A 27,951-nucleotide genomic window follows, 5' to 3' on the forward strand; every position below is an offset into this window, starting at 1 on the left:
CCGCGGTACGTGTGCATCTTACGAAATACATTTTTCCTGTGAGAAAATAGTACAGACATTTTATAAGGGTTTTACCACTCGAAAATGTAAACATTGAAAACCAGCATATACATTACATTAATATGTAGGTGGGTGATCCGATCTCCATGACCCGCGACCACATGCATACAATCATACATTAATCATTGAATTGGGTGACGCGCAATGTGTTTACTATAAAACTTAATCTCTGCACAATGTTCCCACAAAGTCATGATGCAGATTTGTAGCTAAGGCGATACTCTGTAATGTGTGTTTATAATGCATGAATTCTCATCAAACACGCTCTTTGGTAAAATGGTACAAAAAAGAAATAACAGGAGGTCCGAAAAATACAAATGTTCAACTGATAATGCGAGTGTCTGTCTATGATCACGTAGAGCCAGCCAGTTCTGCTGATTAACATATTTTTTATTTTATTTTCGGCAGGCGTGTGCTCTGATAATGAATATCCCCGGTCATCTTTGAAAGATACCTTCTCAGCAAAGTTCAACGAGCCGCCAATGACTCTTGCAAAAATCTGACGTAATAAATTCAAGCAGAATAATAAACCTTATCAACAACATGTGATTTAAATTGTCGAGCTATCGACAAATGCTTGGCGCCAGCCATGGCAACTGCGAGCAGCTTACAACACTGGTTGGTTAAAATTTGAATTTTGATTGGTTGAAAGTTGAAAACGCGTAAAAAGTCGGAAAAAAGTATTAAAAGTATTTATTTTCGATATAGAATTTCAAAGAACATGGCGGGATGGAATGTAATAGGAAGTAAATCTTAAGTTCTTCAAGGCAATGTTCTCGGCAGGAAGTTGATAAATCTTTCGAAGTAATTTTGTATTACAGGTTGTTGAACGTGCCACTGTCCACAGGTCATCGACGGGTAGGTAGCGGGTGTTTCACACCTACATTTTTATTGAATGTTCGGTTATACCAGAATATATACGCATAACCACCTGAGTTTAGCCCTGCCTATTGAATGGCACAGAAAATTTTGTAACTAATTTACCTAAAAACCCTAAATTTACTAAAAAAACGTCGACCACAAACTACTTTATTACGGGTCAGTTTTACAAGTGTTCTGGTAGAATTTCCAAACTGAATCGAGTTGCTTCCTACAATTTCTTGTATAAATAGTGGACCGTGTGTGGACCGGAATAGTGGCTTACGTTATAAACAAACCAATAAAAGAGAAGTCCTCAAAATAAGCCAGTCCTCTAGAAACTTGATTCAGCTATCTGGTTAAATTATGTGTTTGGTGGTGATAGTATTATTAAACCGAACATCAAAATCAAGGAATTTAAAACAGTAAAGATTTTCCGGTATTTTCTGAGGGTCAGAGAATACTGTATCGATAACTAAAATTGCGTAAAATAATACCATGGGGTAATATTAATGATATATTAATAACAATTGGATATATTTCAACAACGAAAATTAGTTCAATTTAAGGGTATATTTAATGAAAATCATCCGCCTGTTAAATTCCACTTCTTGTGGTTTATTCAAGAATATAGGGAATCGAAACTCCCCTTGGTTTTTCTAATGCCCCTCGCGGATTTTCTCTCTTCCCGATAGGGATTTTTGTCAGTCTAAGATAAAGTCATAATTAATATTTAAAAGCAGCTGGAAAAACGTAATTTTAATATTAAATAATGAAAATAGAAAACACTAACGCCCATACTATAATACCGGTGGGTCATCCACATATTATCAAATACGTAACATTTCTTGAAAACATTCAAATGAAAGAAAGTCATGAAAACTATCCGATCTCTTGGAGAATTGAATGATGATTCGAGAAAAATTACAGTTTTAAAGCATAGAGACCTAACTATCTGGTAATATTAAACAGAAGATCAAAATTGAGGAATCTGATTTAAGACTACGGTATATTTTGAAGATGCAATGGTATATTTTGGTATATTTAGAAGGCCCTGACGGTATATTTGATCGATAACACTAAAATTGCTAAAATTAACAACACTCTGCCGAAATTAAGAAAAAGAAAAACACGGGAAATTGTTAATTAAAAGCATAACCTAACTCGGCCAAGGCAGCCCCCGACTACATCATGACGTGGAAAAAGCAGCTAGCAACACTCGCAATGCCCTACTACTGGGTGAATATATTGATGGCCCTGTCGTATTTGCTTTCGAAGAAGACGAAATTTATATGCACCCGCATCTTTACCCTTGGCGAAGAGGACGATGTCTGCGATCTTGACAGCCGCGAGGCAGAGATACTGTTCTTTTTACTTATCGTCGTAATGATACGGTCACGAAAAACCGGCAGCGTCACCATGATAAACTATCTGTCGTCATCGTTCCTCTACACAAAGGTGGCCAATGCCATACTCTGGGGCTATGCAGACTTTCGTTTCGGCCTGGGCTTCCTTCTGATGTGCGTGCTGGTTGGCATGGTTCTGCCGGAACCGTCATACCGAGGGCCCGAGCACATAACCTACTTCCGCAATTCCCAGGTGTTCGAGGATGAGTTGGTGCGGGACAAGCGCACCAGTTGGCTGATTTGCTTCTACACCGTTTGGAATCCGAGCTGTGTCAACTTCGCACCCGTGTTTGCCGAACTCTCCCACGAGTACAACGCAGAGCATCTTCGATTTGGAAAGATTGACATTGGCCGTTTTCCGGATGTGGCGCAGAAGTATCGCATTTCGGACAGTAGCTTCTCCCGCCAGTTGCCCACCGTTGTGCTGTTCCAGCAGGGCAAAGAAGTCGACCGTCGGCCCTGCGTGGATACCAAGGGAAAGCTGCAGAAGTTCTTCTTCTCCAGCGACAATGTGCGTGCAACATTTGGACTGAATCAGCTGTACAAGCAAGCCATTGAGCGTTTGCCGGAACCTGCCAAGAAGGCAACGTCTCCTCTGGAGTCCAAGAAGTCAAAGTAGTCACTGCTCCCAGCCATCAATCTCATTTCAGCGTGCACGTGCTAATATTTGTTATTTATCTAGTTTTTAGTTTATTTTTATTTATTGGGTGTCTGCCACCGTTTTCAATTTGTGGTCGTTGCACAAAACGACGTCGCTGCCATCGCCTCGAGGACACGTACAACTACACTAATAATTGAAACTACCTGTCACTGAATCGTGTACTGGCAGTACGTTGCCATTTTATGAATGACATTTATGTATTTAATTTGTAGCTAATCAAGTGTATTAAAATTGTGGAATGAGTCAACGGAGTATGTGTTACTTTTCTTTTTTTACTGTCTTTGCTACTTTAACCAATTAACTTAAGTGACAATTTCCCGTCGTCAGACTACACAGCGTCCGTAGTCTACATCTACAATAGGATTACGGCACGGGAAGAATATTTTGAGTCCATTTTCTTGATAATAAAGCAATGTTTCTAAAGCGGATTTTTTGCAGAATTTTTAAAATATTTTAATCAGAATTTCGAATTCACCAATCCCTTATTTTATATATGAGTGGTTGCTTCCCATTCTGGCCCCAATGTGAAAGTTATCGATATAAAAATACTGGGTTCGAGTCTCGCTAAAAAGCAAAGGTTCGCATCTCTGCTAAAAATCGTTGCATTCAATTTTTGGCATAATTCAATATAAAATAATATAATTGTCCATTCTGAATCGGCATGTTATGATAAGTAGAGCCTGATCTTTGAGATCTTTGTTAAACTGAAGTTATGGTAAAGTGCCAATTAGTTGGACAAACTTCGCGTGAAAGCCTATTTGCTCTTGTTTATGAAATATACAATGGAATGGGGTTGAATGGGCCCGTTATTGCTTCGTGTGTGTAAATCGAAAATGTATAACAATGGAAATGGCACAACAAAAATGCTTCCGGAGTGTTGCTCGTCCCATTGGGGTGGCACACGGGGACCCTACAGCCCAGTCAAGCGCGTACCCAGGCCAGAACCAGGACGAAATAGTCGCAAATCCCATTTATCCATTCAATATGCATACTCGTCGCACACAGACCCGACCCACAGATGAGCGACTATAAATGCATAAATACAGGCGACTGCACACACGCCCACATCAAAAAAGAGGCTGGAGGAGCCAAGGGAAAAACTGGCAGATGGGAGCAACGCTTTTGCGGTTAATATTTTTATTTGTACTTTATTTTCAATGAAACGGCATGGAAGTGGCCATTCCATTGTGCTCTTGTATATTGTATACTATAATTGTCTCCCATGTGCGATTCATTTACGCAAACTGTTGAATTTCAATAAGACATGCGATAGAACCCAAGACTTTCAACCGCAGGACTTACGGACAATTATAAAGGCTTATGTCCCTGCTTTTAATCATTGCGCCCTCATACCAACTGTCGCTGTCAGAAGTCGCTCTGCTCCAATAAAGACTACCCCCCACCAAATGTTGTCAAGAGCTTCTCACGGTTAAAATCCAATAAGTTGCGGCTGCACAGAGTCAACAAAACGCATTGTCGTCGTTATTTTCACTTTGATTTTCCTTATTGGGACAGGCAAACACTGTTGGCCACATTCAATTGATTTTGAGTGATTTTTCCGACGATACCCTCTTTTACTTGGAGAAAGGCAATCGCATCAATCATTAAAATATTCATAGATACCTCCGATTAAGTTCAAAGTGAATTATAAGTAACTTAAATGTTTTAACTAACAGGCATTCTGCACAAAAGGGTATTCCAGCTTCGTTTTTCCATTGACTATGCGAAATCACTCGTTTCGTTTCGTTTCGTTTTTGGGGACGTATTTTTTATTGCGTTTTTATGTCAACGCCAGCTGCTGGCGTCTTAATATCGTTTGGTCGACACTCCGAAGTGGATTTTGTGTATTTCTGTCAATTGCTTACAATTAAATTAAAATTCCAGTCAATTCCAGCCGTCGTTGGGCACAGCAAAGGACGAAAAGCAGTCCCGGGCACAGGTGCTTTACAAAGCCACCAAAATAACATACACAATCCGAAATACCTTATCTTAGAGGCTGATAAAAATGGAAAACGAATAAAAGATTAAAGCATATATATATTATAGTCTATTAGAAGAGAATACAAGTGAAAGAAAAACAAAAAGGATGTGTCTCCTCCGTGACAATGCGTAATTGCAGCATTGCCGTGACCAGGATTCGAACCTGGGTTACCACGGCCACAACGTGGGGTCCTAACCACTAGACGATCACGGCTACGAAGACACTTGAAACTAGCATTGCAAATGGCGAACAAGAGCAATGTAGAGCGGTGGCCTTGCACTTCTTGCTCTCCAAAAAGATTGTGGAGCAAGCAACAACTGCTCTTAATAAAAACACCAATCACAACAGCAGTAGCAACCAGTGAAAGTCCAAAGAAACCCCAGTCCGGTGGGGACCACAAAGACCCACAGACAGACCCACAGACCGACACAGACCACAGCCGATAAACAAGATTTTGGATCATAAATTAATTTGAGTTTGCAATGGGGCCACAAAAAGTAAGGTAGGTCGGTGGAGTGGAGTGGAGTGGGCTGGAGTAGAAATGGGAGGGACCGGAACCGGCACCGTTGCTTGGCTCAGCATTTAAAATCGTTTTGCTCTCAGCAGTGTTTTGCTGCTGCTGCTGCTGTTGCTGTCAGTTGGTTGTCGTAGAACAGAATCCCATTGCACACTGTGCCGTAAAGGCAGACAGGGGGGGTAGACTGGGTTTCCGAAAGTAAAATGTTCTAAAAATACCTACGTACATATGTATGTATTAAAAAATTCAAGAACTTCCGAACCTGAAAGAATGAATTTATTTGATTTGACTATGCATAATTTCGGTGGGTGCTTTGCTGTGTATGAACTGATTTTCATGCTTGTGTAATATGAATATCCGTAGTTAAGTGGAACATGCAGTCAACAATATTAACCATAGATATAAATACATATGTAAAAATGTACACGTTAACATAGTACCTTATGTTTGATATGTCTCTCCGATCCATCATCATTCATCATCCTTAGGCAGGCTAAACTGTATTGTACTGTACTGTACATATTTACATATTTAACACTATACCAAAATATGTTGGTTTTAAGCCCGCGGGACATACATACATACATATGTACATATGGAAATAAGTGAAATTGTAATTAGCGCATTCAAAAAAACCTGCATGGCTCATTCAAGTTCGTTGGTCACTGAAAAAATAAATATAATTTCTTTAAAATAAAAACTATTACGAGTACGAGTTGAATTAATGATGGTTTAATGAGGTTCGTTGATGGCATTCCCCTCCGGGATATTTGTTGTATAATTGATTTTTTCACAAGGGGCTGTGGATTTGTCTAACATACATACAATTATGTGACATTTGAGTTAGTAATTCCACAGCGACGCCTATCAAAAGTTGCTAACCCTAGGAGGGAGATAAGCACACATATCAACGCTTATAGGGAATCTCTTATCACCAATGGTAAATATGTACATATGTGTGTTCTCCCTATGTTTCATTAAATAGTTTTAAAGTAAATATTTCACTTCAAACAATCTTTTCTAGCTGCCCAATACAACGTTTTTTACGGAACAATTAATGAGTGTAAAATAAGCTCGCGTGCAGCACATATTCATATTCTCATTAGCTTCCTGAACTCTTCCTCATTCGACATTCCCATTTAAAAGTTTCGATTTGCAATAACCGAATCTCTCCAACCGAAACTTGAACAATCCAGTTGTATAGAACTTTTTGCATTTAACGATTTTGTAATTACCCATAAGCACAATATTATTTCAATGGTAGTTTTGTTTTTACTTTTGAGCTATTTGCAAACGAGAGCTCTCCTTTTTCATGAAAGCGTGGGGTGGGATAGATGAATGAATGCTGGTCTCGTGGTTTCGGGTTTTTACCGACAAACAAACACATTGAAAAGTATTTACATGGAAACGGAAAATCCACCGACCAGACAAAGACAGAATACACAGGGATTTTTCGCCCCATGCTTTTTTATGAACTGCTCTTTCAAATGTGAAAAAAGCTGACCGCTTTTTTTTTTATTAAATATGAGTGGGAAAAAAGCACTCGCGCTCCAATAAGTGCGCAAAGGGTCGGATGGTTTTGCGCTCTGGACCGGACGATGACGACTACATAACAAAGTCCCACCCACGCCGAAACTATGCTTGCAACTAAATTCTGGAAAATTGGCATATAACTTTGCAGTCCTCAGTTCAGCCATGTCAAAGCGTCATGGCGCTTTTTACATACAAATATTATTTGTAATCTATATAAACATCGAAATGACACAAAAACCAGCCATTAAACATCAACAATCACTGATGAACTTTGTACTAAGAGTCTTACCTGTCCATTCTGTCTGTCGAATCGCGTTGGACACGTTTTTGCTAACTCAGTCTATGGTAATTGGTAACTTACAACTTACTATATATATACTATAAATATGGTTTGGTGCACGGCAAGCTGAATAGTCGGCAACAAAATGCTGTCGGATACGGAGCAGGCGGCTTATGGCAGTATCCTGTCGCCATATAGCTTCGACATCCCTCACGCGTTTGTCTACAATGACAGCCCCTCCGCGGAGAAGCTTTTCTGTGGCCCCTACATGGAGATGGCCATGAACTTTGCCGACGTGAATCGCTATCGACTGCTGCTGGACGAGTTGCAGAGCTTGCCCAAGAAGTCTGCGGTCGAGCAGGATATTGTCAATGGACAATATGACATTTCGATGCACGGGGTACTCATCAGACCCGTGAGGGAGGAGACATTTGCGAAGGAAATGCGTTACAGCTATCCGCTGGAGCTGATGATGAACTGTGTGATGGTGCCGCTGGACCCGGAGCTGCCCAAGTGGATGTACGTGGTCTGGCCCCTGGGCAAGTTCATCTGGACCACCCTCTTTCTTGGCATATTCTACGTGGCCTTTCTGCTCAGATATCTGCACTGGCGTGAGACGGCGCATGCGACCCGATCCTACACCAGGAACATGCTCCAGGCCATGGCCATCCTGATGTTCAGCCCCAACATGAACATGAAGCTAAGGCTGAGCCAGGCCACACTGCGCGTGAATCTTTTCTACACACTGCTCTTCATCCTCGGTTTTATTCTCTCCAACTATCACTCCAGCCACATGACTGCCTACGACATGAAGCCAATGTTTACTCGTCCAATTGATTCCTGGTCGGATTTGATCATCTCACGACTGCCCATCATTCTGCCCGAGTCGTTGCTGGAGGAGCTGCGCTCGCTGCCTATTGTCGACACTTCCCTGCTGGAGCCTCAGTTCGATTCACGCAGCTGACAGGACTACCAGGCTCTGCTGGCGAGTCCCTCGCGCTCTTATGCCTATGTGGTAACGCAGGATACCTGGAAGTTCTTTAACCGCCAGCAGCGTGTCCTCATCCAGCCCCATTTCCGTTTGTCCTCAGTGTGCTTCGGCGGCCTCTACAATGCAATTCCCATGCGAAGGAACGCGACATTCGCCTTGCAGCTGGATCGATTCATTCTGTACGCTTGGCAGGCCGGTCTCTGGAACTACTGGGAGGATGTGGCCTTTCGCTATGCCGTTCGTGGCGGCTATGCCCAAATCTTTCTCGACACTTACCCTGTGGAGCCGCTGGATCTGCAGTTCTTTACCACAGCCTGGCTGGTGCTAGTCGTCGGCTTCCCCGTAAGCTTTCTCGCCTGGTGCCTTGAGATTTGTGTGCATCGACGATACGCGGGTATCGAGGCGGGTCCGCCATGATCGCTTTGAGTGCTACGATGACAATTCGGCTCATCAGTTATCGGTTTGATCAAATAGACACATTAATCATTTTGTTTTGTCAGAACAAGAGCTCAAAAGGGAATGCTCAAGGGCTTCTTTGACGTGTAAGGAATGAATTTACATGACTTTAATTGCTGTCCAGGGAGCTCCCCCCATTGGGGCCTGAGGTGAGGTTAAGCTGCGTAACAAATCGAAATGCGTACCGTTCAATTATTTCTTGGAGCTTCATTGGTCAAGTCATGCAGTCATCGCTGCTGTTACGAGTCGGTCTCCTGGCACTGGTAGCTGTGCAGGCCACAAATGGCTGGAATCCGCGATACGTGCAAAATCTATTGACCCCCTTTTCTCGCATGGGTATATTCCAGGAAATCGTGTGGTTTGTCAGCCAAAAGGAGAGCGTGGATGAGCTTGATCAGTTCGTTCGGCTTATGGGTGAGGCATTCGCAGGATCCGCTACACAGACGGTGGTGAACAACGACACGGAGATGCGAATGAATCGCTCACCCGCAAAGAGGAACCACATCAGCTTTGTGTTCACCACGGGCGTGGATGATCCCATAATGGAGGTGTTCAGAAAGGTTCTGCTGGGTCGCCACTTCTACTTTGCGCTGATTATGCCGCTGCAGAAGGTGGACATGAAGGATATGAAGCCGGTCCACGATCTCCTGCGCTTTGCCTACGACGAGCAGTTCTTCAATTCGATGGTCTACTTCGAGACCGAGGATGGCTTCAATCAGCTCTTTGGCGTTTCGAAGTTTCCCTCCATGAAGTTTTCCAATCGCACGGATTTCATGAGATACTTTGCCCTCGCCTCAAAGCAGGTTTTGAGCGCCCGCTCGGATGTGGAGGGCTTTTGTTTCGCAACTCCTTTGCGGCAGGATCTGCCGCATTTGTTCGAGTCCCGAGGACACTACGAGGGCAGCACATATCGGATAATAGACACCTTTGTCCATTTTATCAACGGCAGCTTAAGGGAGCTGCGGCAGCCACCCGATGCCCTCGGTGGACTGGTGATCAACATGAAGCAGGCCCTGCAGCTGGTCCGGGATCGTCAGGTGGAGTTTTGCGCCCATGCCTATGCACTGTTCAGGGCGGATGATCAGCTGGAGAAGACCTATCCCATGCTGGTGGTGCAGTGGTGCCTCATGGTGCCGCTCTACAACAGTGTCTCCACATACCTATACCCCCTGCAGCCCTTCGATTGGACGGTTTGGTTCTTTGTCCTAGGATCATTCTTTGCCTTGACCTGCCTTGAGCTGCTGTGGCTCAAGATGTTTGGCCCCACCATGCCGGGTATACATGCAGCAGTGTTGAGCTCCTTCTGCTACATTTTTAATGTACCCACGGAAGGACAGTTGCAGCGACCCTCCCTGCTGCGCTTCCTGCTGCTCTTCACGGTCTTCTTCCATGGATTCTTCCTTTCCGCTAATTACACATCCACTCTGGGCAGCATTCTCACCGTGAACTTATTCCACGCTCAGATCAACAACATGGACGACATTGTGCGAGCCCAGCTGCCAGTCATGATCATTGACTACGAGATGGAGTTCCTGCTGGAGATTAACCAGGAGCTGCCCGAGGAGTTCCACAAGCTGCTACGGCCAGTGGACTCTGGCATCTTTGTGCAGCATCAGACACGCTTCAACAGCTCCTTTGCCTACTTCATCACAGAGGATAACTGGCAGTTCCTCGACGAACAGCAGAAGCACCTGAAGCAGCGCCGCTTCAAGCTGAGCAACATCTGCTTTGGCTCCTACCACCTGGCCTTTCCCCTCCAAATGGACTCGTCTCTCTGGCGCGACATAGAATACTTCACCTTCCGCATCCACTCCTCGGGTCTGCTCAACTTCTATGCTCGCAGCAGCTTTCAGGCTGCTCTGCACGCCGGACTCGTCGAGCGCATCCCGGACAATCAGGAGTACACGGCAGCAGGAATGCAGCATTTGGCCATTGCCTTTATCTACCTTCTGGTGATGAGCGCCATAGCTGCAGTTGTCTTCACCATGGAACTGCTTAATTGTTTAGTAGTATGAAACCATTAAACATTGACAACATTTATTGCAGTAGACAAACAAATATACGCACAATTCCCTCACACTCTCATGAATCTTCTCAGAAAGGATCTTGGCTTTCGGGTGAAAGCATCGCGTCGCCGAAAGGTCACATACTCGTACCATTTCATCTCCATGGCAAAGGTGAGTCCGGCCAGCACTAGACCCAGGCACCAGGCACGCAGCATGCTCGAGAGGAAGCTCAGACTCAGGGCGAACGGCTCCTCATAGTGAACGGGAACTGTGATGCGATGCAGATGCACGGCTTCCCAGAACGCCTCGCGTTGCCAGTGATCCATGAGGCCCGCCTGCTGGGCCACCATAATGAACTCCTTCATGGGCGAGCGGAGGTGGGAGTCGCGATGCATGGGATACACATGATAGAAGGGACCCTCGCAGATTTCCGTGAGCCGAAAGATGGGCTTCCGCAGGTGCAGCTGCTGCATGTCCAGGAACTCCCAGCGATCGGTGGTTACAGTGTAGCCGAAACTTGTGTTAAATGGCTCCCGGTGTGTGTCCAGGACCTGCTTCTCCACCACATCCACCTGCTGCATGAAGCTGGCCGGGTACTGCCGCGGCGACTTGGCCATGCGATCGTGCTCCACTTCCATCATGAGGATCCTCAGATTCGCCTCGACTATATCCTGAACCGTGCTGATTTGCCTCTGCGGCGGAGCTGTGGTGAAGTAGCTGGTCATCCTCGAGATGTACATGTTGGACGTCACAATGCCCATGATGGCGAGCAGCAGATACAAGTAGCGCATCCGCAACGTTGGCGTCTTGATGATGTACGTGGGAGCCATGTAGGTCAGAGTGCAAACGGACTGCAGCAGGGCGGTACTGAAGTCGCGCGGCCGCAGGGGCGAGCACCACCAGATGGCCAGTGCTATGTAGAAGACGAAGAGGATTATCGAGAGCCAGACATTGTCCTGAAGCGCCTCCCGCATGTACTGGTCGGTCGGTGATTGATTCAGGAACGGCACCATGAGACAGCAGTCGTTGATGCCAATGGGGTAGCTGTAGCTGACCACGTACTTGCCGAGCATTTCGGTAAACGAGTGGATTAGCGTCTCGTACACACCTTGGGCCACCAGATCCAGGAGATTCGTTAGGTTAAGATAGTTCGTCGACACGTTTGTGCTGGTGTCCAGGATCGTGGCGTTGACAAATTCGAGGAAACCCAGAAACAAGTTGCCGCTGGTGCCGTGTACAAAGTTATTTTCGTAGCTATTGGTGGGCCGGTCGGACTTGAAGGCACGCGGCAGGTCATACAGGATGGGCGTTCTCACCACATAACCCTTCAAATTCTTGCTGTGCTTCTTGAAGAACTCCTCGGCTCGCCACGAGTCTGTCTTGTTCACCACTGTCGCCGTGGGATACGGATCCAGCAGGAACACATTGTTCTTGATGGTAATCAGGACTGTGTTAATGAACTGCCTGCTCCACACCCAGTCGTAGAAGTCCTTGATGTCGTTGGAGAACTGTGCAAACGAGTCGAAACTCTCCTCAAAGTCCCGAGTGTCCAGCGAGGGGTACAGTATGAAGATGGTCTTGAGCCAGCGAATTCCGCTCATGGTTTGTGCTGCCACTTCCATAATGGGGTCGTCACGTTCCGTTGTGTAGACCATCACCAGGGAGGGAGTACTGAGAAACTGAACCATCGGAATGGCGGCATGGTAGTCCCGAGTTATGATCAAGTTCGGAGCCAGGGGAAAGGTTGACCAGAAGTCGTGAAAAAAGTCCAGCGAGTCCTTGTTCTTCAGATCCAGTCTCTCCGAAATGTAGAAAATAAAGTTCTTAAAGTGATACAACTGGGTAATCTCAAACAGCAGTTCCAAGACGAATGTGGTGTTGAGCAAGTGCACGTTGCCGCGTTCAGTGCCATTTTGTGGCAACAGGACTCCAATGGGAACCCGCTCCTGGAGTATGAGCTCTGCTGCTTGATTGTCCATATTGGTTGCACGAATGCCAACGGGCTACTGACAAGTTGAAGGACGCATCGCCATGTATGTACATGTGGGGGCGAACGTTCGGGCGGGGCGTGAGCAATAATCTCACATTCATCAACAAGGCACAATTCGAGTTTCTCCATGTCAGTTATGGCCATCAAATTGTACAGGAACGGCACAGGGCACAAATAAGGTTTTTAACTTTTATCCCCTAAATTGCTGCTTAAATAGTCTTGTGTTTACTCAAATGGAAACGGAAGTACTTGCATCATTGTTTCCGGGGCCCGCGTTCGGTGGTTGCGCCCCTGGCTTTAATCGAGACCCTGCTAGTTGTGGGTTCGTATTCATTATGAACTCCTATAGACCCCTAAAACAACTTTATCTCAAGTGCAAATCAGGCATATTTGCCATTTAGCGGTTTATGCCACAAGAGCTATATAATTGGACAAATCGGTGCAGGTCATGCGATCGGCTGGCCACCTGCGGCACGTCGACACGCCTGCCATCAGAAAAACTAATACACTGAAAGAAATAGATGTTACATGCTAGGTATGCTCTGAACCTCATTAATATTCAACAGATTAAAGGCCCATACTTGATATCTGCATTGAGCATACACATATGTCCTTTCTTTTAGACACTTGTATGCAATCCTTTGACTTCGTTTGTGCGTCACTCGATATACATATATAAATGGCTTTTGCGCCTGACTCGCTGCTAAACGTTGCTGACCCTTGCCGGGTTGCCATATTGCAAGTGCTCATTAAATTTTAATTGCCGCAAAACTCCATAATTGGCGCAAATGCCACTAGCCAGCAGTCTTGGCATTTGAGGCCACATGCCCATGCCCGTGCCCGTGCCATGCCTGGCTAATGCAATTAGGTACGCATACACGAAGCGCACACACAAACACAAACACACACACAAACACAAAAACAAACACACACAAAGTCATCGCAAATGCTTTGCGGCTTAAAATTACTTATGATTGATGCAGCCAAGGGTTCATCCTCTTAGTCGCCCTTTGTGCCTTATTGACAGCAACATTTTCGCTTTGCTTTGTTTGCCGAATGATTTGTCAAAATCATCATCTAAGGCTTACGTAAGCCCGGCAGTTGTTTCGGGTTGGCATTATGCTGCCATTGTGTTCTTCCAAGGCACCGCCAAATGCGTGGGAACACGGCCAGCTGTACGACACCTGGAGCTACACTTAGTTGAAAGGAAGACCCTGGAAGACACTTCAAAACTCACCAGCAGAGGCCTCTCTTTTTATTTTATTTCTTAACGTTTTTCTTGTTTTCGCCAAAAGCGTTCAAGTTTGCCAAGCATTAGCCCCATATTGTGGAACTTAACGCGTCCTATAAATACCCTTTTTCCGCCTTTATGCATGGGTCCTATAGGTCAAGGCATCAATTAGTAGCTTCACTTTACATTAACACAAACCAAAGCTAATTATCTGAGACATAATCTCAGCACACGCGTGCATCTTCACGTCAGTTATGATGCCAGTCAAGTCGACACAATCTGAAATAAAGTTATCAATTTGGCCAGCCGCCAGCGCTTTCTGACTTTGGGGTCCCTGGTCTCATGTTTCTTCTCGTCTGTATCTCATTTTGTTGCGTTTTAGTTGCAATATATTTCAAGGATTTATACGTACACATGCACGGATGTCGCTACTTGTGCATAAGAGTGGGTAGGGGAATGGAATGGAATGAGTTTTTGCCATTTCTAAGCGGAAGCGAAATACGCGAGGGTGGTGAGAGAAAGCCCTCGAGTTGTGGCTCCCTGCCGTGGCTCATGTCAAGTGCCAGCTGCTGCCCCATCCGCCGCTGGGGGCTGCACTTTCGACATTTAGTGCTGCCCCCATGGTTGGTTACTTTCCGAGTGCCTCGTGCCAGTTCCCATATCTGCCAACATCGGCCAGCAGCAGGTGTGTTTGACTGCCACCGCAGCAGCAGCATGTGTCGATGTGTGTGTCGGCATCTGTGTCTGTGTCCGTGCCCGTGTGCCGAGCAACTAACTGTTAAGCGAAATTACCGCAATCTCCGCACGTCGAACAGTTTTTAATGCTGAAAAATGTATTTTCTAATTTACCCTCCGCTTCTCCTGCTTCACCCGCTATGTTGTCCGTTCATTTGTCCATCCGCCCGTTCAGTTTTCGGCATCGAGAGAGAGAGAGAGAACAGGTGCAAGCAATAGGCCCTGACTGCCCATGTTAATGAAAAGTAATTATTTTTGTGCTTATATTCCCGTTTACAGAAGCCAAGGAGCAGCTAGAGCAGCAACTTTGACCAAGGGAGTCACAGTCTCCTCGAAGGAGCTCCAGACAATGCAATCCGCTTAAGAGAAAAATTCAATTTGCACATTAATATCTCAGCTTTAGCTAATTTTCAATATTTAACTTATGAGCTGCAGGTGCAGCTCCGAAAAAAGGCAATTTCCGTATTCTTTGATGCGTACTTTAATGGGCTCTGCCTCTGCCCCTGGGGAGGTGAAAGCAAAAGGATAACGAGAAGGAAAGAAGAGTAAAGCTGATTTACCATCAAGGGAATATTTACGTTGTGTTGCAAGGAAAGTGCACAAGAGTGCCAAAGACCATAGTGATATTCGGTGCAACAAATACTCGTGCCGTACCTCAGGCACGTAAGTAATCGCGTTACGTATACGTTAACCTCCGAAAGTGCTCAATGCATAGAAGGAAAGAAACTCTTGACTATGTGGGGAAAACCAGGCGGGTCCCCTATCAGAACCTATGAAATATGCATTTTTTGTTAATTATTATGTTAATTTTGGCAAAGAAAGAACACAAAAACACACGCTCCAAATAAACAAGTCTTAGCTAAATATATATCTTAGAGAATTTACCTGGTTACAAATCGCTGCACGCTATGCTATACCTCTCCTTGATGAAGAACAATAGTTTACTTCTTGTATGCCCTTGACGAAAGGCATCTTGTTTTTAGGGTAGTAGCAGGAGGGTTCTTCTGGCAATAGTAGTTTTCTGACTCTTAATTATGGGCGAACGAACATGTTTATTAACTACATTAAATGAAAAATAGTTAAGGCATTGCAGTAGCATCCCTTAAAAGTTTGCCCACTTATTCGACAGCATGGCATTTTGGCAGCTGGTGGAGATTTCTTTTGCTCTGTATAATTATGCCATTTTATGCAGAGGAAAAACAGAGTAAACCAAGACACACAAAAAATCGCACTTTGGCTTCACGCCTTTTCGCTTGCTTTGGCCTTTTGCCTCATTATATATCTCCCTGTCTCTCTCTCTCTCTCTCTCTATCTCTCACTCTGTGGGCCCAGCAACAATTGCTTGCTACGCGCACGGACCGCGTCCAGATGGGAATCGTTAGCCAAATGAGTCAAGCTTTTGGCTGGTCTTCCTGTCTGGAGCGGTGCAGCATTCGAGTGCAACTTTCTGGCGAGCAATAATAATGTTTGCAATTAAACTAATGAAGACATTTGCTGCCTGCTGATCAGCAACCAAAGTTTCGGAAAAGTCAATTAGAATCCCTCTGTCTGCCCAGAGAGCGAGTCGGAAAGGCAATCTCTTTAACATTGACTGCGTAATGCTCAGAGTTTCTAGGCAAAGGAATTGTCTGTGCAATCTGTGCCTTGGTAAGTGCCATAGTTTGACACTGAACATTATTAATTGAGTATTTTTTGTTTGTTATGACACTCGAAATGGAACCACATTTTGTTGCACCATGTAAGAGTGACATGCAACCGATGGGCAGGAAGAGTTGTAGGTACAGGGATGCCCATTTTTGGCTATGCCATTCATTAAGTGTTTCTTCTACAACTGCAGTGGCGGCCCTCGCCACTTGCATGTTTGTCCGGTGGTCTGTGTGCATTTGAAATGTGGCCTGGCAGGACAGTTTGAAATGGGTAAATTAAACCGCTGCCACCGCAGGAGCGCGCGCCGTTGTCACCAGCAAGCAGCCGGAGGGATGTCGAGTGGCATGACAAAGTTTTTGCCGCACTCGCAGCAGTTAAAGCCACGCGGATCCTGAACAGGAGATAAACTCAGACGATTGCAGATGGTTCCGGATGGAGAGGCTTGTGTACAGCCAACGAGATAATGGCTGAGAACTAAGAGCATAGACGAAGAGAAATTAACATTAACAACTAACCACAACCAAATGAAAAGTTCTCGTTATAAATTTTAATTTAATATCGTATTATATTTATTTTTGTCGCATTTGAAATAGAGCTTCTGGGGCTGCTTTTACAATATTTGTCTGCATGAAGTTTCATAACACTTCATTTTCATCTTCATCTGTTAATTTGTATTGTAGTTTGGATCTGCAGTACCATTTGTTATGACTTTGTAAATTCTGCCGTTAGCATCTGCCGCCACACATTGAAATACATTTAGAAATTTATTTAATTGCCTGTTGGACTTTTTTTTTGGGTTGGTTTATTTATATTTATATTTATATTTATCATTTATTTGTTCTTTTTTAAAGTCATCTCTGTGCCTTAGCTTCTTGTATTATTATCGTATTGTTTAGTTTATTAAAAGATAAATAAAATCTCTCGTTAAAGCAAAACGTTGTATAACTAAATAATTTCTTTACAATTAAAATTATGCGCCAACAGTTAAAATGGTTTCGCCTTTAAAGTATCCATTTATATTAACACCCATTTAAATAATTTATTTATTATTCGTTAAGCATTTATCATAATTACAATCTTTGGCTAATTTGACACTTAAAGCGGAAAACTTAACAACATTTTGTTGGTTTAATTGCCATTTTATGCATTAGATTACATGACCTTCATAGACACTTACTGCTAAATACAATAATTATTATTAATTTGTTTAATTCGTAACATTTACTCCTTCTTTACTGTTACTGTTACTGCTGTTCAATTTCGCTACTAATAAAATATACTTTATATGCTATTCAATTTACTGTTTACTCGTACATTCTAAGTATGTTTTTCTGATGGGAGCCGCCTCCGCCTCCGTCTCATCCTCAGCCTCCACCACACAGAGGGTGCACTACAGAGGCTGGCGGCGTCCTGGCCTGCTGCCGCTCAATATTTCATTCAAAATATATTCGAGTGGAGATGGCCTGGCCTCCCTTAGCGTATTTACTTTTACTTTAAGTTAATTTTAACGTGGTGGTATTCTGCAGTCAGCGTTTAGAAGAGATTCTCTCATAGTGATGGCATTCATTGGTAGATATCGACTCGTACAAGATATCTGCTTGGAAAGGGATTTGTTGTATAGTTTGGTTTGCATCTTGCTGGAAGAGCAGCTGGTGGGTAGTTTTTTGGAAATTATACGAGTAGATAGCTGTGTGTGTGTGTGTGTGTGTGTGTGTGCAGGCAAGCAGGCTACGAAAAAAAAACAAGACAATTCGAGATGGGAATATCTGAGCGATTGGAAATGGGGTTTGCTTTGCAACTGCTGTTCGTCTCGGATTTCAATACTTTGTGAATTTGGCTTTATACTTGACCAGGTTGCACCACAATTTACAAATTCGACTACTTATAATTGTTGCTCTATGTCCGTCCACACTCTGTTCACACATTGTTGGCTATCAATTGTTCTTTGGTTAAAGATCGTTCATCGTTCATCGTTCATCGTTCGAAGTAGCAACATCGAAAAAGTTGTCCAAAAGGATTAGCATATCGGTATTACATAGTATATGGTATATGTATATCTACACGTATGTATATAGTTCAAGAGTATTCATGCGGTTGGTATGCTTGTATATTATAAGTATGTATAATATCTGTATATATGCTGTACTCCTCCTTCTCTCTCTGTGTATGCTTTTGCTGTATGCAGCATACATTCTTATCTGCACTGCATACTGTCGGCCTCCTCTTTTGTATATCCTATCGTTACACACATCATACATACATATGTACCTATGTATGCTTTATGGTATATAGTTGTAGTTGTTGCAATAATAGTTGTAGTTATGTATATATATATATATAGTATGTATATATATTTATATGCACTATGTTTAGACACAATTTGTTCACAATTCTCTCTAAGTTATTTAGAAATAGAGGCGGTGGCTTTTATTTGGACTCCATTTATACATTTAGTCAGTGGAATGAATTCTAAACAACAGTTCAATTAAAATGCAGAATTAGCGAGACAGAGGGAGCAAGGCTTTGGCGGCATTGACAGTAGTAGTGTATGTATTGTATCTTCTATTACTCTACCCTAAACGGCCTACCTTACATTCTCAAACATTTGGCTACACAAACTAAAACCCTAAAACCCTAAAACCCTAAAACCTAAAACCGCTAACACAAGCCGTCTCGCAGTTAACACAGTACAGTTAAATTTATTTTACTTTGTTGTATCTTTATTATGTATTTATGTATGTATGTATATGTATATGTATATGTATATGTATATAGCAAAATCACATTTGAATCATGTATTTTTATGTAGTGGTGACAAATATCTAAATCACGCTTTTGAAATTGCTTCGTTTGGCTTTTATACAACGCTGTGATATATGTATTTTTGGGAGGGCGTGGCTCTTTAAAGCGAATTTTTTTATGTTGTGTATGTATGTGTGTGTAGTATGTATGCCAACGCCCAGGTAAGTATGCATGTGCCTCAGAGGCAGACATTTATGGAAAACATCGATGCAACTAATTGGCATTTTCTGGGCTAAAGTAACTCGATTTGCACATGAATTGTGTGATGTCTTAGCCTAGGTATTTGTATTCATTAATATTCATTATTAGTATTACTTAAGTTTTACTTTGAAATTGACATTAGGATCATCCGCGTTGGCTCGCATCGTGAAATGCTTTTGGCCGAACTTCGAGTTGCTTAAGTTCATAAATTATAGTTCTATAATTACACCAGAATTGTAAATAAAAGTGTTCTTTGGTGCAGTTACATCTACGCGTAGTTCTATCTAAATCAACTACATAAATGTATGTAATTATGTATATATGTATTTCTGTATATCCAATAATTATTGTGCACTTTTCTAAAATAATTGAGAGGCAATTGACTCTAACCTTAATTACTCACATTTATTCATCTTCCTTTAGGTTGGTGTAATTCTCATTTATTGTATTGGTTTATATTTATTTTGTATGCCTTTATGTGTGTGTGTGTGTGTTTGGCTTAGGAGTACATACCTACATACATTGAGTACATTTGTGATGCACGGAAATACTGGATAAGAAATGGGAATAAATCACTTGGAAAAGTGAATTGAGCAAATTACAGAGAATCATTTTCAACATCTTTCCGTGTATGTTTCACTTATATTTATACCTATGTGTACCTATAATGTGTTTTCATTTCTTCTGTGGGAGTTTTATTTTACAATTGTTTGCATACTTTTCACACTTCCCTGCAAAGCATTTATAAAAATACAAAATAAATGATACATACAAAGCAAATGAACCCCCAAAGCTGGCTATAATCATGTGCAGACACTTTTGGATGTCCTTTAATTTTAGGATTACAAACGATTTTCAACATTTTAATTTACATTTTGTGGTCATTGGCTGTCGTTATTTACAATTGGACTTTGTTTCCAACAAAGCTTCCAGCGAGTGTTTATCCCATAAATGTTCAAGGACTCACACGCACACTCGTATATCAAGGCTATATGTTAAATCTGTGTTATGTCATCCCTAACAAAATGAAACTTTAACGAAACAATCATAAAATCTCAATCATCTTAATGTGGCAACTCATATTTGGTCCCTTTGCTTGCATTTCGAGTGCTTCCTTCTATTAGCCTTTCTCTCCAACCCCTCCTCCAGGCATTACCTTTCATGTACGTGTACGTGTACGTGTACGTGTACGTGTATGTGTGTGTGTCTATGTATGTAACTGTGAAGATTATCAGTCAATAAGCTCTTGGAAATGAGTTCTAGAAATGCATTACATGAAGCGACAGAAGGTATATGACGGCGAAAACTCGAATATTTAGCCATTTTTTAGACATATTTTGCTGCCAATCCAAAAACACTTTTGCGCAAGTGCAATTTATTTATTTGAACTATTTCACTTTGCTGCATATTCGGGTGGACAAACAGTTTGGCATTTGTCATGGCTGCCCGAGCGCCAGCCACTGCAATCAATCAATCAGTCCGGCCACAGGCATGGTCCGGACATGTGAAGTGCAATTTAACGCCAACTACAAGACAGCAAAAAATAACTGAAATAATATTAGTCCTGGCAGATAAATAAAGAAACAGCAGTGCATTTATGTATGTACATTTATCTCTCTACTGGTACAGCATTGTGGTCTCTGCTGAAACAGAATAAATGGAGCATAGGTAAATACAGGCTTAACCCATTGAAAGGGGGAAAAAGGGAAAACAACGGGCTCAACGGAATGACAATGGAAGGAAAACTGTCTGGGCTAAGACCCGAGATGAACAAAGCCAAACGCAATGCATTTTAAATGGAATATTTGTGTAAGTCGTTTGGTTTCTCGTTCTCCTGTCTGGATTCGAAATGAAATAATAGACAAAGGATTACCAATGGACAATCTGCTACTTTGCATAGGGTTGAGCTTAAGTAAATAATTTATTGAGCCACAAACAGAGAGCCACGGCCAAAGACATGGCTTTGGCATTTAGATGACTGCTTCAGCCTTGTTCAGATGGGTGGCTCTGCCGGATTGGCTGCACGCATGTGCCCCAAGTCGGCTGATAAATGATTATCTGAACCAACGATTGACCCTTCTTTCCGGTAATGCTGCTGCTTCCAATCGTAGCGGGGTGGGCTTAAAAAAGTTTTCCCTCAGATTAGGTGGGTCGGAAGAGAGGCACGGCCGGCAGGCATGCGGCCAGGCGGTCAGGCCTTTTAATTAAACAATGCTAAATGCAATTCAAAAAAATCATTCAACCAGAAAACGATTAGGGGAAGATGGGGCACAAAACAAACAGTTCAAACATTTGTCGAGTCGATTTACGCCGAAATTATCAAACATCTAAAAGACCAAAGACCAGATTCATGAAAGGGCGAAGCTTTAACCAGTAAATTTGCTTGCTGAAATGTTGGGAACATTTTAATTTGTATGCTATCTGCGCCAACTCTGTGCTGTGTTCATTTGAAATCACTAGATGGTTTGTCGAATGGCTGGATTTAATTAATGTATTGTATTGCATGCCCACTACCAGCAGCTAATGGTTCGATGCTAAATTAGATTATTACGCTCGCTTCATTATGGAACTTTATTTAATTTTTCCAACGATTCACGGTTGAAATATAGAGAGTAAAATATTGAATAACATTGTATGACTTGGATTGGTTATGCATTGGCTAAACCATATGAACAAATAGAACCCGAAGTTTAGATTTTTAGGCTGCATTACATATAGGCAGAAATGTAAAAACTGCTCGAAAGTTTGACTCCAAGGCACCACCACCCTTCCTTTCAGTGATCTGTTTAACATTCCTGATCGAGAGTTTTTCGATTTTTTTCTTTGGTTCGTGTGGTATGCAATGAAATGGTTCGTAATTGCTGGTTCGTAATTACTTACCGCATGCAGGAGGAAACAGAAGTGAGGCTTAACTGAGTAGTATCCAAGAGCAACAAATTGGCAAACTATTATACAAACATACGAAACAAAATAGAATTTAATAAAGGACAATCAATTGGCTCGCGACTTAATTAATTCTTAGAATTGTTATTGTTATTGTTCTTGTTCTGGTTTTGTTGTTGTTGTTGTTGTTGTAGTTGTGATGGAGGTGGTTGTTACTGTTGTTGGATTGGTTTTTGGTGGTTTTTAGGAGGTTTTTTCTATATGTAGATATATTTTTGGGGGCTTGGTGACTGTGGTGCTGTTGTTGTTGCTGTTGTAATGCGGCCACTAACTGAACTCTATCTTTAGTTGTTGTTTAAATGTTGTTGTTGTTGTAGCTGTTGTTGTTGTTGTTGTTGTTGTTGTTGTAGTTGCTAACTGTAAATATGATAAAGGTATAGGCAGAGTGAGTAAAGTGAGTTGAAATCGAAGGAATCGAAGTTTGCTCTTAAATAAAACAAGGTTTTCGTTCGAGTTTCTTTTGTGTATAAGTTTAAGTTTTTCATTTATTTGTTTTTTCGGTTTTGGTATTCTGGGTTTTCTTTTGCTTTAAGATCAAATAATTGTAGTATTATGTATGTACTCGTATATTTTTGTATTTGTTGTGGCATTGCTGTTCTTGTTGTTGTTGTTGTTGTTGTTGTTGTTGTTGTTTTGTGGTAGTTAATGTTCATGTATTTGAGAATTGTCTTTTTGTTCGTCTGCTGCAAAACTTGGCTTAAAATTAAATAAGATTCAATGTTCGTTTACAATTTGTTTTTGTTCTTAGTTTTTGCTTTTGCACTACAGCGATTTTTCATCAGTTTGCTTATTCTTGCTTTTCTTTTTCTTTTTCTTTTTCGTTTTCATTTATTTTTTTCTTGTTTTCTGATGCTAACAACGTTTAATAAATAGTAGTTTTGAATATTATTTGTTAATAATTTCTTATTTGTGTGTGTGTGTCTTAGTGTCTGTGTGAGTGTGTGTCTCTGTGTGTTCTTGTTGAAGTAAATTTGCCGTGCAGTAAATGATATTTTGTTGTTTTGTCTTTTGTTTCTGGTTTCTGGTTTCTGTTAATACTTTCGCCTCGCTCGATACCTACTTGTTCTTAAATATAAGCGAAAGATGGTCGATTGATGTACATTTGCATGTGTATATAAAGGTATATATCATTTATATATATGTATGTATGAATGTATTTATGTATCTAAGTATGTTTTTTGTGTGTCTAACTGCTGATTATGTCTGTGTGCCTGTTGTGTAAATGCGACGCAGAAATGTTTCAAAAACTATTCCGTACATTGTAGATTCAAAAATAAGTTATCAAAAGGAGTTTTGCTGTGATTATGTTGCATTCGTAGGCTTAAATATGTATTTATGTATGTATGTATGTATGTATGTATGTATGTAGTATGTATGTCATGTATGTAATACGTGTACTTATTATATATGTATGTATGTTTTGTATGTAATGTATAAGTATGTATGTATGTTAATGTTAGGTGTGTAAGTATTACGTGTAAACTAGCTCCCCTATTTATTCGCTAAATGTATTACCATACGATTTTTTTACGACAATCTCTTCAACTAAACACTTAGAATTTCGATTTAAATTTGTCTCTATGCGATATTGCCCGCTTTGTTGTGGGTCTTGTGGGTCCTACGAGAATTAGCCCCACAGTCGCGGCCTAAATAATGAGTACACAATGAATTCCCCCCAAACCGCAACGCAATAGAACAGAAAGCTCAAGGCGGAGACAGCGAAAATTGTTTGTTAATGCATTAAATGTTGACATCGTTCAATGAGATTGTTTTATTCGGTGGATTAGTTTAACAAGTGTGTGTTTGTGTGGCCGTGTGTAAAAAGGTGAGTATTCATTCGGCTTGTGTAAAACTGGGGAAACGTCTTCCGCCACACAATCAACTCTAAATTAAAGTATAACTAACTAAACTAAACTAAACTAAACTAAATCGATTAACAGAAATTGAACTAAATTGCATCCTAACATTGCTATTACTAACAGCTGAGAGTGTGTGTTAACTGAACACAGGTCAAATCATATTTATTGCACACGGTTAACGAAACAACTTCCCTGCTGCCCAGCGCTATTAACGTGTGTCTTTGTGTGCTTGTGCGTTTCCGGTGTTCGGTAGTGGCTCCTGTTAGGGCTCTGGTGTGGGTATGCGCATCTGTGTGCTTGTACAACCGGTATTTGTTGAGTGGAAACTACATACATACTATTTATGTACGTATGTATGTATATGGCCAGTTATCGGTGTTTTCCTAAAGCGGCTGTGGCCAGACTCGAACTCCGAGAGCCAACCCAGTGCACCGACAATTGTGATTGCATCCACAGACATACTCGTACAATACAACAAACTAATTGGGGCCTAAATATAGGAATCGTTCCGTAGAATAGGGGGGGAGCTTAAAAATGCTAATAAATTATTTAGAGCCCTGCGATCCCAGGTCCCAGAGTCTCTGCTTGGCCTGTTTTGGGGGCCCTTGGGTGGGTGGATTATTTATGCTGCATGTCAGAGGAAACTAAATAATGTTTGCTAGATACAATGCCTAATTCACTAATACTCGAACAGTGGTAAAATTAATTCATTTACTCGTTAATTTCGTTTATTGCATTTTCGTTTATGCTGCGCTTTCGCTTACATTTCTACAGACTGCACACTAAGACATTTATGTATGTATGTTTTATAAGGAATCTTCAATATATATTTATGTTTATGTATATACGCATAATAGACATCTATTGGAAATTCAAACGTGCTAGAGTTTGCGTGTGTATTATTTATGACTCCTACGAGCATTGATTTGTTTAGATTTTTTCAAAATTATCACCAGTAATTACGCGTACGACTACACTATGCAGTTGTCCGTGTTTGCCTTTAAAACTTGACTTCGTCCTTCTGTCTGTCTGTATCGGTATCTTTGTCTGTGTCTGTGTCTGTGGCTGTGTCTGTGCCTGTTGTGTAGTGTCTGTGTGTGTAATTCGTGGTGTAATTATGCTTAAGTTTGGCTATGCCTGCCATTGTACTCCCCTGCCCACATATTTACGAGCAACAGTAATAATACTCATCGTCTTGGGTGTGCTGGTTAGAGTAAGGGTACATTTGTTAGTTTTTGGTTTTTGGGGTTCGCTTGCATTTAAAATTGACTCACGCTGCTTCGTATTATTCCTCCTATTAAAACTATATGTTTATATGTATGTATGATGTATATGTGTATGAGTGGTGTCTTAATACCATGCTCGTTATGCCCTCTGATATATATATATATATATAAATATTTATGTATATAAGTATTTGTAAGTGTGTATGTAAGTATAAACTATAAGCCTATAAGAATATAGTTGATCTTGAATTCGTTTTTATAGTTGTATTCTTTTTAATTCATGTTTCATCTCAATATGCACATGCATTGTAGATAATTATGAATTCGTTTCGGTGTACAAAGTTCTTGGTTTTGTTTAGTGTTTCTCTTTAGCTTCTTGGGGAAATACATAACTAAAATCCTAGAAAAGGTTTGTAGCAACTCAAAAGACTCTCTCGATCATAGAAAATGTGTTTTAGCAAATTTAGTTTGTCCTGTAATTGGTAGGTGGTAGGCTTGTAGTTGTAACTCGTGTAAGCAGCATGGAAGGAAGATAGGTGGAAAAGTGAAAGTCGAGTATGCACTCCGAAATATAAAGCTCTGTGAAAGACACATCGGAAACAGAAGAAACAGAACTGATTCTGCTTTTCTGCTTCCTTTCCCCCTATAAAGTATTCTTGTAGCCAGTTTCAGTTTTCAAATCGTGTGTGTGTGTGGTGTCTGTCGTTTTGCTGTTCTTGTGTTTATTGGACGGTTTCACAAATTTTCATAATTTTGTTATTTTTGATTTTTGGTGGTTGTCAATTCAATACTGAATAAACTGGTCCATTTTGTGTTGCTGGTGTGTTCAGGCAAAGCGCTGAGATAACCATCAAATTCTGGTATAGACACTGCCCATCGGACATCGGCCCATCGTCAATCGAGTCGAGAGCAATGCCATCCCAATCGAACAAATCATGGATTGGGGTACACAAGTTTGAACAAATCGGAAGAAATGCGCATTTCCTGGAGTTGAAAACCACAAGGCAAATTGCAAACGCACAAAACCAAAAGAACGGAAAACAGAACAAAATAATTGGTACTTAACATAACATGCAAATAGCGAATAGCCAGCTCGTAACAAGTTTAGGCCTTGTAACAGCCTTAAAGTGTGATTCACAATTTTTTATTTACCAGAAGTGGCGGCTACGTAACGAAATTTGACTAATTTTCTTTGATTTGATTTTGAATGCGTTTAACTCAAGCTTAAGTAATTGATACTAGAAAGTAATTATTTCTTGCTAAATTTCAATGTGGGGAGCAAGCGGGAAATGAACTAAAAACAATTGTCCTAGTTTTCATATCTCTTAAATTTTGTTTTTAAATAATACTTTAAAGTAGTCACTAATTACAATGTATGTATGGGCGGCTCAGGCCCATCATTGGATTCCGTCGATTATTTGTTTAATTTGTTTGCTCTATATAGGCTTTATGCTTACTCGTATGTACAATTCTTGGCGTTTTCACAAAGGATTGTTGCAAGGATTATGTTCGTTCGCCATTTTGCTGATCATTGGAAAGTGTGTTTGGGTAGCTTGGATTATCCTTTTTACATTTAAAATGCCTAAAGTGTAAAATATGCCACCTGGGCCGTTTTCTCTGTCTGAATGCTTTTTCAAAAATTTCGATATGTTAAAAATTCAGGATTTCTCGTTAAGTTATTTGGCATATCTTTTGGTTTTGCTTTTGGTTTAAGTATAGGTTGTCATTAGACGCGGATCGTAATGCTGGTAAATGAAAGGAAAAGGGCGTGAGGGGTGTGCGTTCTTGGTATGCCTCTAACATTATTGTATTGCCTTTGATGCATTGCGAGTGTTTTATAGTTTTCAAGAAAATTATTTGTCACGTTTAAATTCCTATTCGAATATGGAAAAACTCGATAATGCTGTTGCTTGCTTCTGTAGCGGTGTCGGGCGGTCATCAAAATAAAAATGCAATTGCCAGATTCTTTTACATATATATTTATATCAAAAAATGAGCGCGCATGTTACAAACTCTGGGCTTAAAGAATACGCGTTAAAAAATAACAACAAAATTTAAATATTAAATAAAACAAATTATATATCATATACGGACATTTATGCAATATATATTTAACTATAGTCGCCGCTTCACATTGAAACAACAGCAGGTAAATATATATCTTTTATTTTGTTTGCTATTTCAACTCATAAAAATTAAATGTACGATATTAAAAGCAATAAAATACGCAATAAAAATAAAACGCACTGGCACTCCCTCGCGAGAGAAGCCGAATAAAACTATTAACAATTTAAAATCAATATTATCAGATGTGTGTTTATAAATTATATAGCTACCAAGTTTTTATTTGTATTTTTTTTTTATATTTTATATATTTATTATTTATTGTATTTTTTATTGATTGGATTATTATCTAATTAGGAGCTTCAAGATCGTTGTTGCTTTATTTTCTTACAAATTAATATTTATCAATTAATTATTAACGAGATTTTCTTTTTGTTTTTTTTTTTGTTTGTTTTGCAATTATTTCTCTCTTTTTATTGTTTTTGCTTTTGTTTTTCTTGCATC

At 41.1% G+C, this 27,951-nt stretch overlaps 4 protein-coding genes, 2 long non-coding RNA genes and 1 other non-coding gene across 7 annotated transcripts; 4 read left to right on the forward strand and 3 right to left on the reverse strand.

Moving 5' to 3' along the window:
• Positions 1-1,982: 1,982 nt before the first annotated feature.
• On the forward strand, positions 1,983-3,251 carry LOC117591392 (thioredoxin-related transmembrane protein 2 homolog). Its single transcript, XM_034284641.1, has one exon. The coding sequence runs from the start codon at positions 2,110-2,112 to the stop codon at positions 2,941-2,943; it is 834 nt and encodes a 277-aa protein (XP_034140532.1). The 5' UTR covers positions 1,983-2,109; the 3' UTR covers positions 2,944-3,251.
• Positions 3,252-5,107: 1,856 nt separating this feature from the next.
• Trnah-gug lies at positions 5,108-5,179 on the reverse strand. The gene has a single exon. It is a non-coding gene; the product is annotated as a tRNA-His (tRNA).
• Positions 5,180-7,441: 2,262 nt separating this feature from the next.
• Positions 7,442-8,753, forward strand: LOC117592659. Its single transcript, XM_034286604.1, is given in 3 exon segments — positions 7,442-8,215; positions 8,264-8,671; positions 8,673-8,753. Coding segments are annotated over 3 exon segments (1,263 nt in total).
• Positions 8,754-8,964: 211 nt separating this feature from the next.
• On the forward strand, positions 8,965-10,758 carry LOC117592660. Its single transcript, XM_034286605.1, has one exon. It carries the CDS (start codon positions 8,965-8,967, stop codon positions 10,756-10,758), a length of 1,794 nt encoding a protein of 597 aa, XP_034142496.1.
• Positions 10,759-10,817: 59 nt separating this feature from the next.
• LOC117588253 lies at positions 10,818-12,728 on the reverse strand. The gene has a single exon (XM_034279394.1). The coding sequence runs from the start codon at positions 12,726-12,728 to the stop codon at positions 10,818-10,820; it is 1,911 nt and encodes a 636-aa protein (XP_034135285.1).
• Positions 12,729-17,183: 4,455 nt separating this feature from the next.
• Positions 17,184-23,093, reverse strand: LOC117592456. The gene is made up of 2 exons (XR_004574528.1): positions 21,787-23,093; positions 17,184-21,719 (listed from the first exon to the last, which is right to left on the reverse strand). It is a non-coding gene; the product is annotated as an uncharacterized LOC117592456 (long non-coding RNA).
• LOC117592455 lies at positions 20,732-21,052 on the forward strand. Its single transcript, XR_004574527.1, has 2 exons — positions 20,732-20,864; positions 20,927-21,052. It is a non-coding gene; the product is annotated as an uncharacterized LOC117592455 (long non-coding RNA).
• Positions 23,094-27,951: the final 4,858 nt, after the last annotated feature.

Source organism: Drosophila guanche, unplaced genomic scaffold (assembly GCF_900245975.1).
Source record: "Drosophila guanche unplaced genomic scaffold, DGUA_6, whole genome shotgun sequence".
Lineage (NCBI taxonomy): Eukaryota > Metazoa > Arthropoda > Insecta > Diptera > Drosophilidae > Drosophila > Drosophila guanche.

Excerpts from the sequence above, each read along its gene's own strand:
- LOC117591392 (XM_034284641.1), top strand. The coding sequence starts at position 2,110 with ATGACGTGGAAAAAGCAGCTAGCAACACTCGCAATGCCCTACTACTGG.
- LOC117588253 (XM_034279394.1), bottom strand. The coding sequence starts at position 12,728 with ATGGACAATCAAGCAGCAGAGCTCATACTCCAGGAGCGGGTTCCCATT.
- LOC117592660 (XM_034286605.1), top strand. The coding sequence starts at position 8,965 with ATGCAGTCATCGCTGCTGTTACGAGTCGGTCTCCTGGCACTGGTAGCT.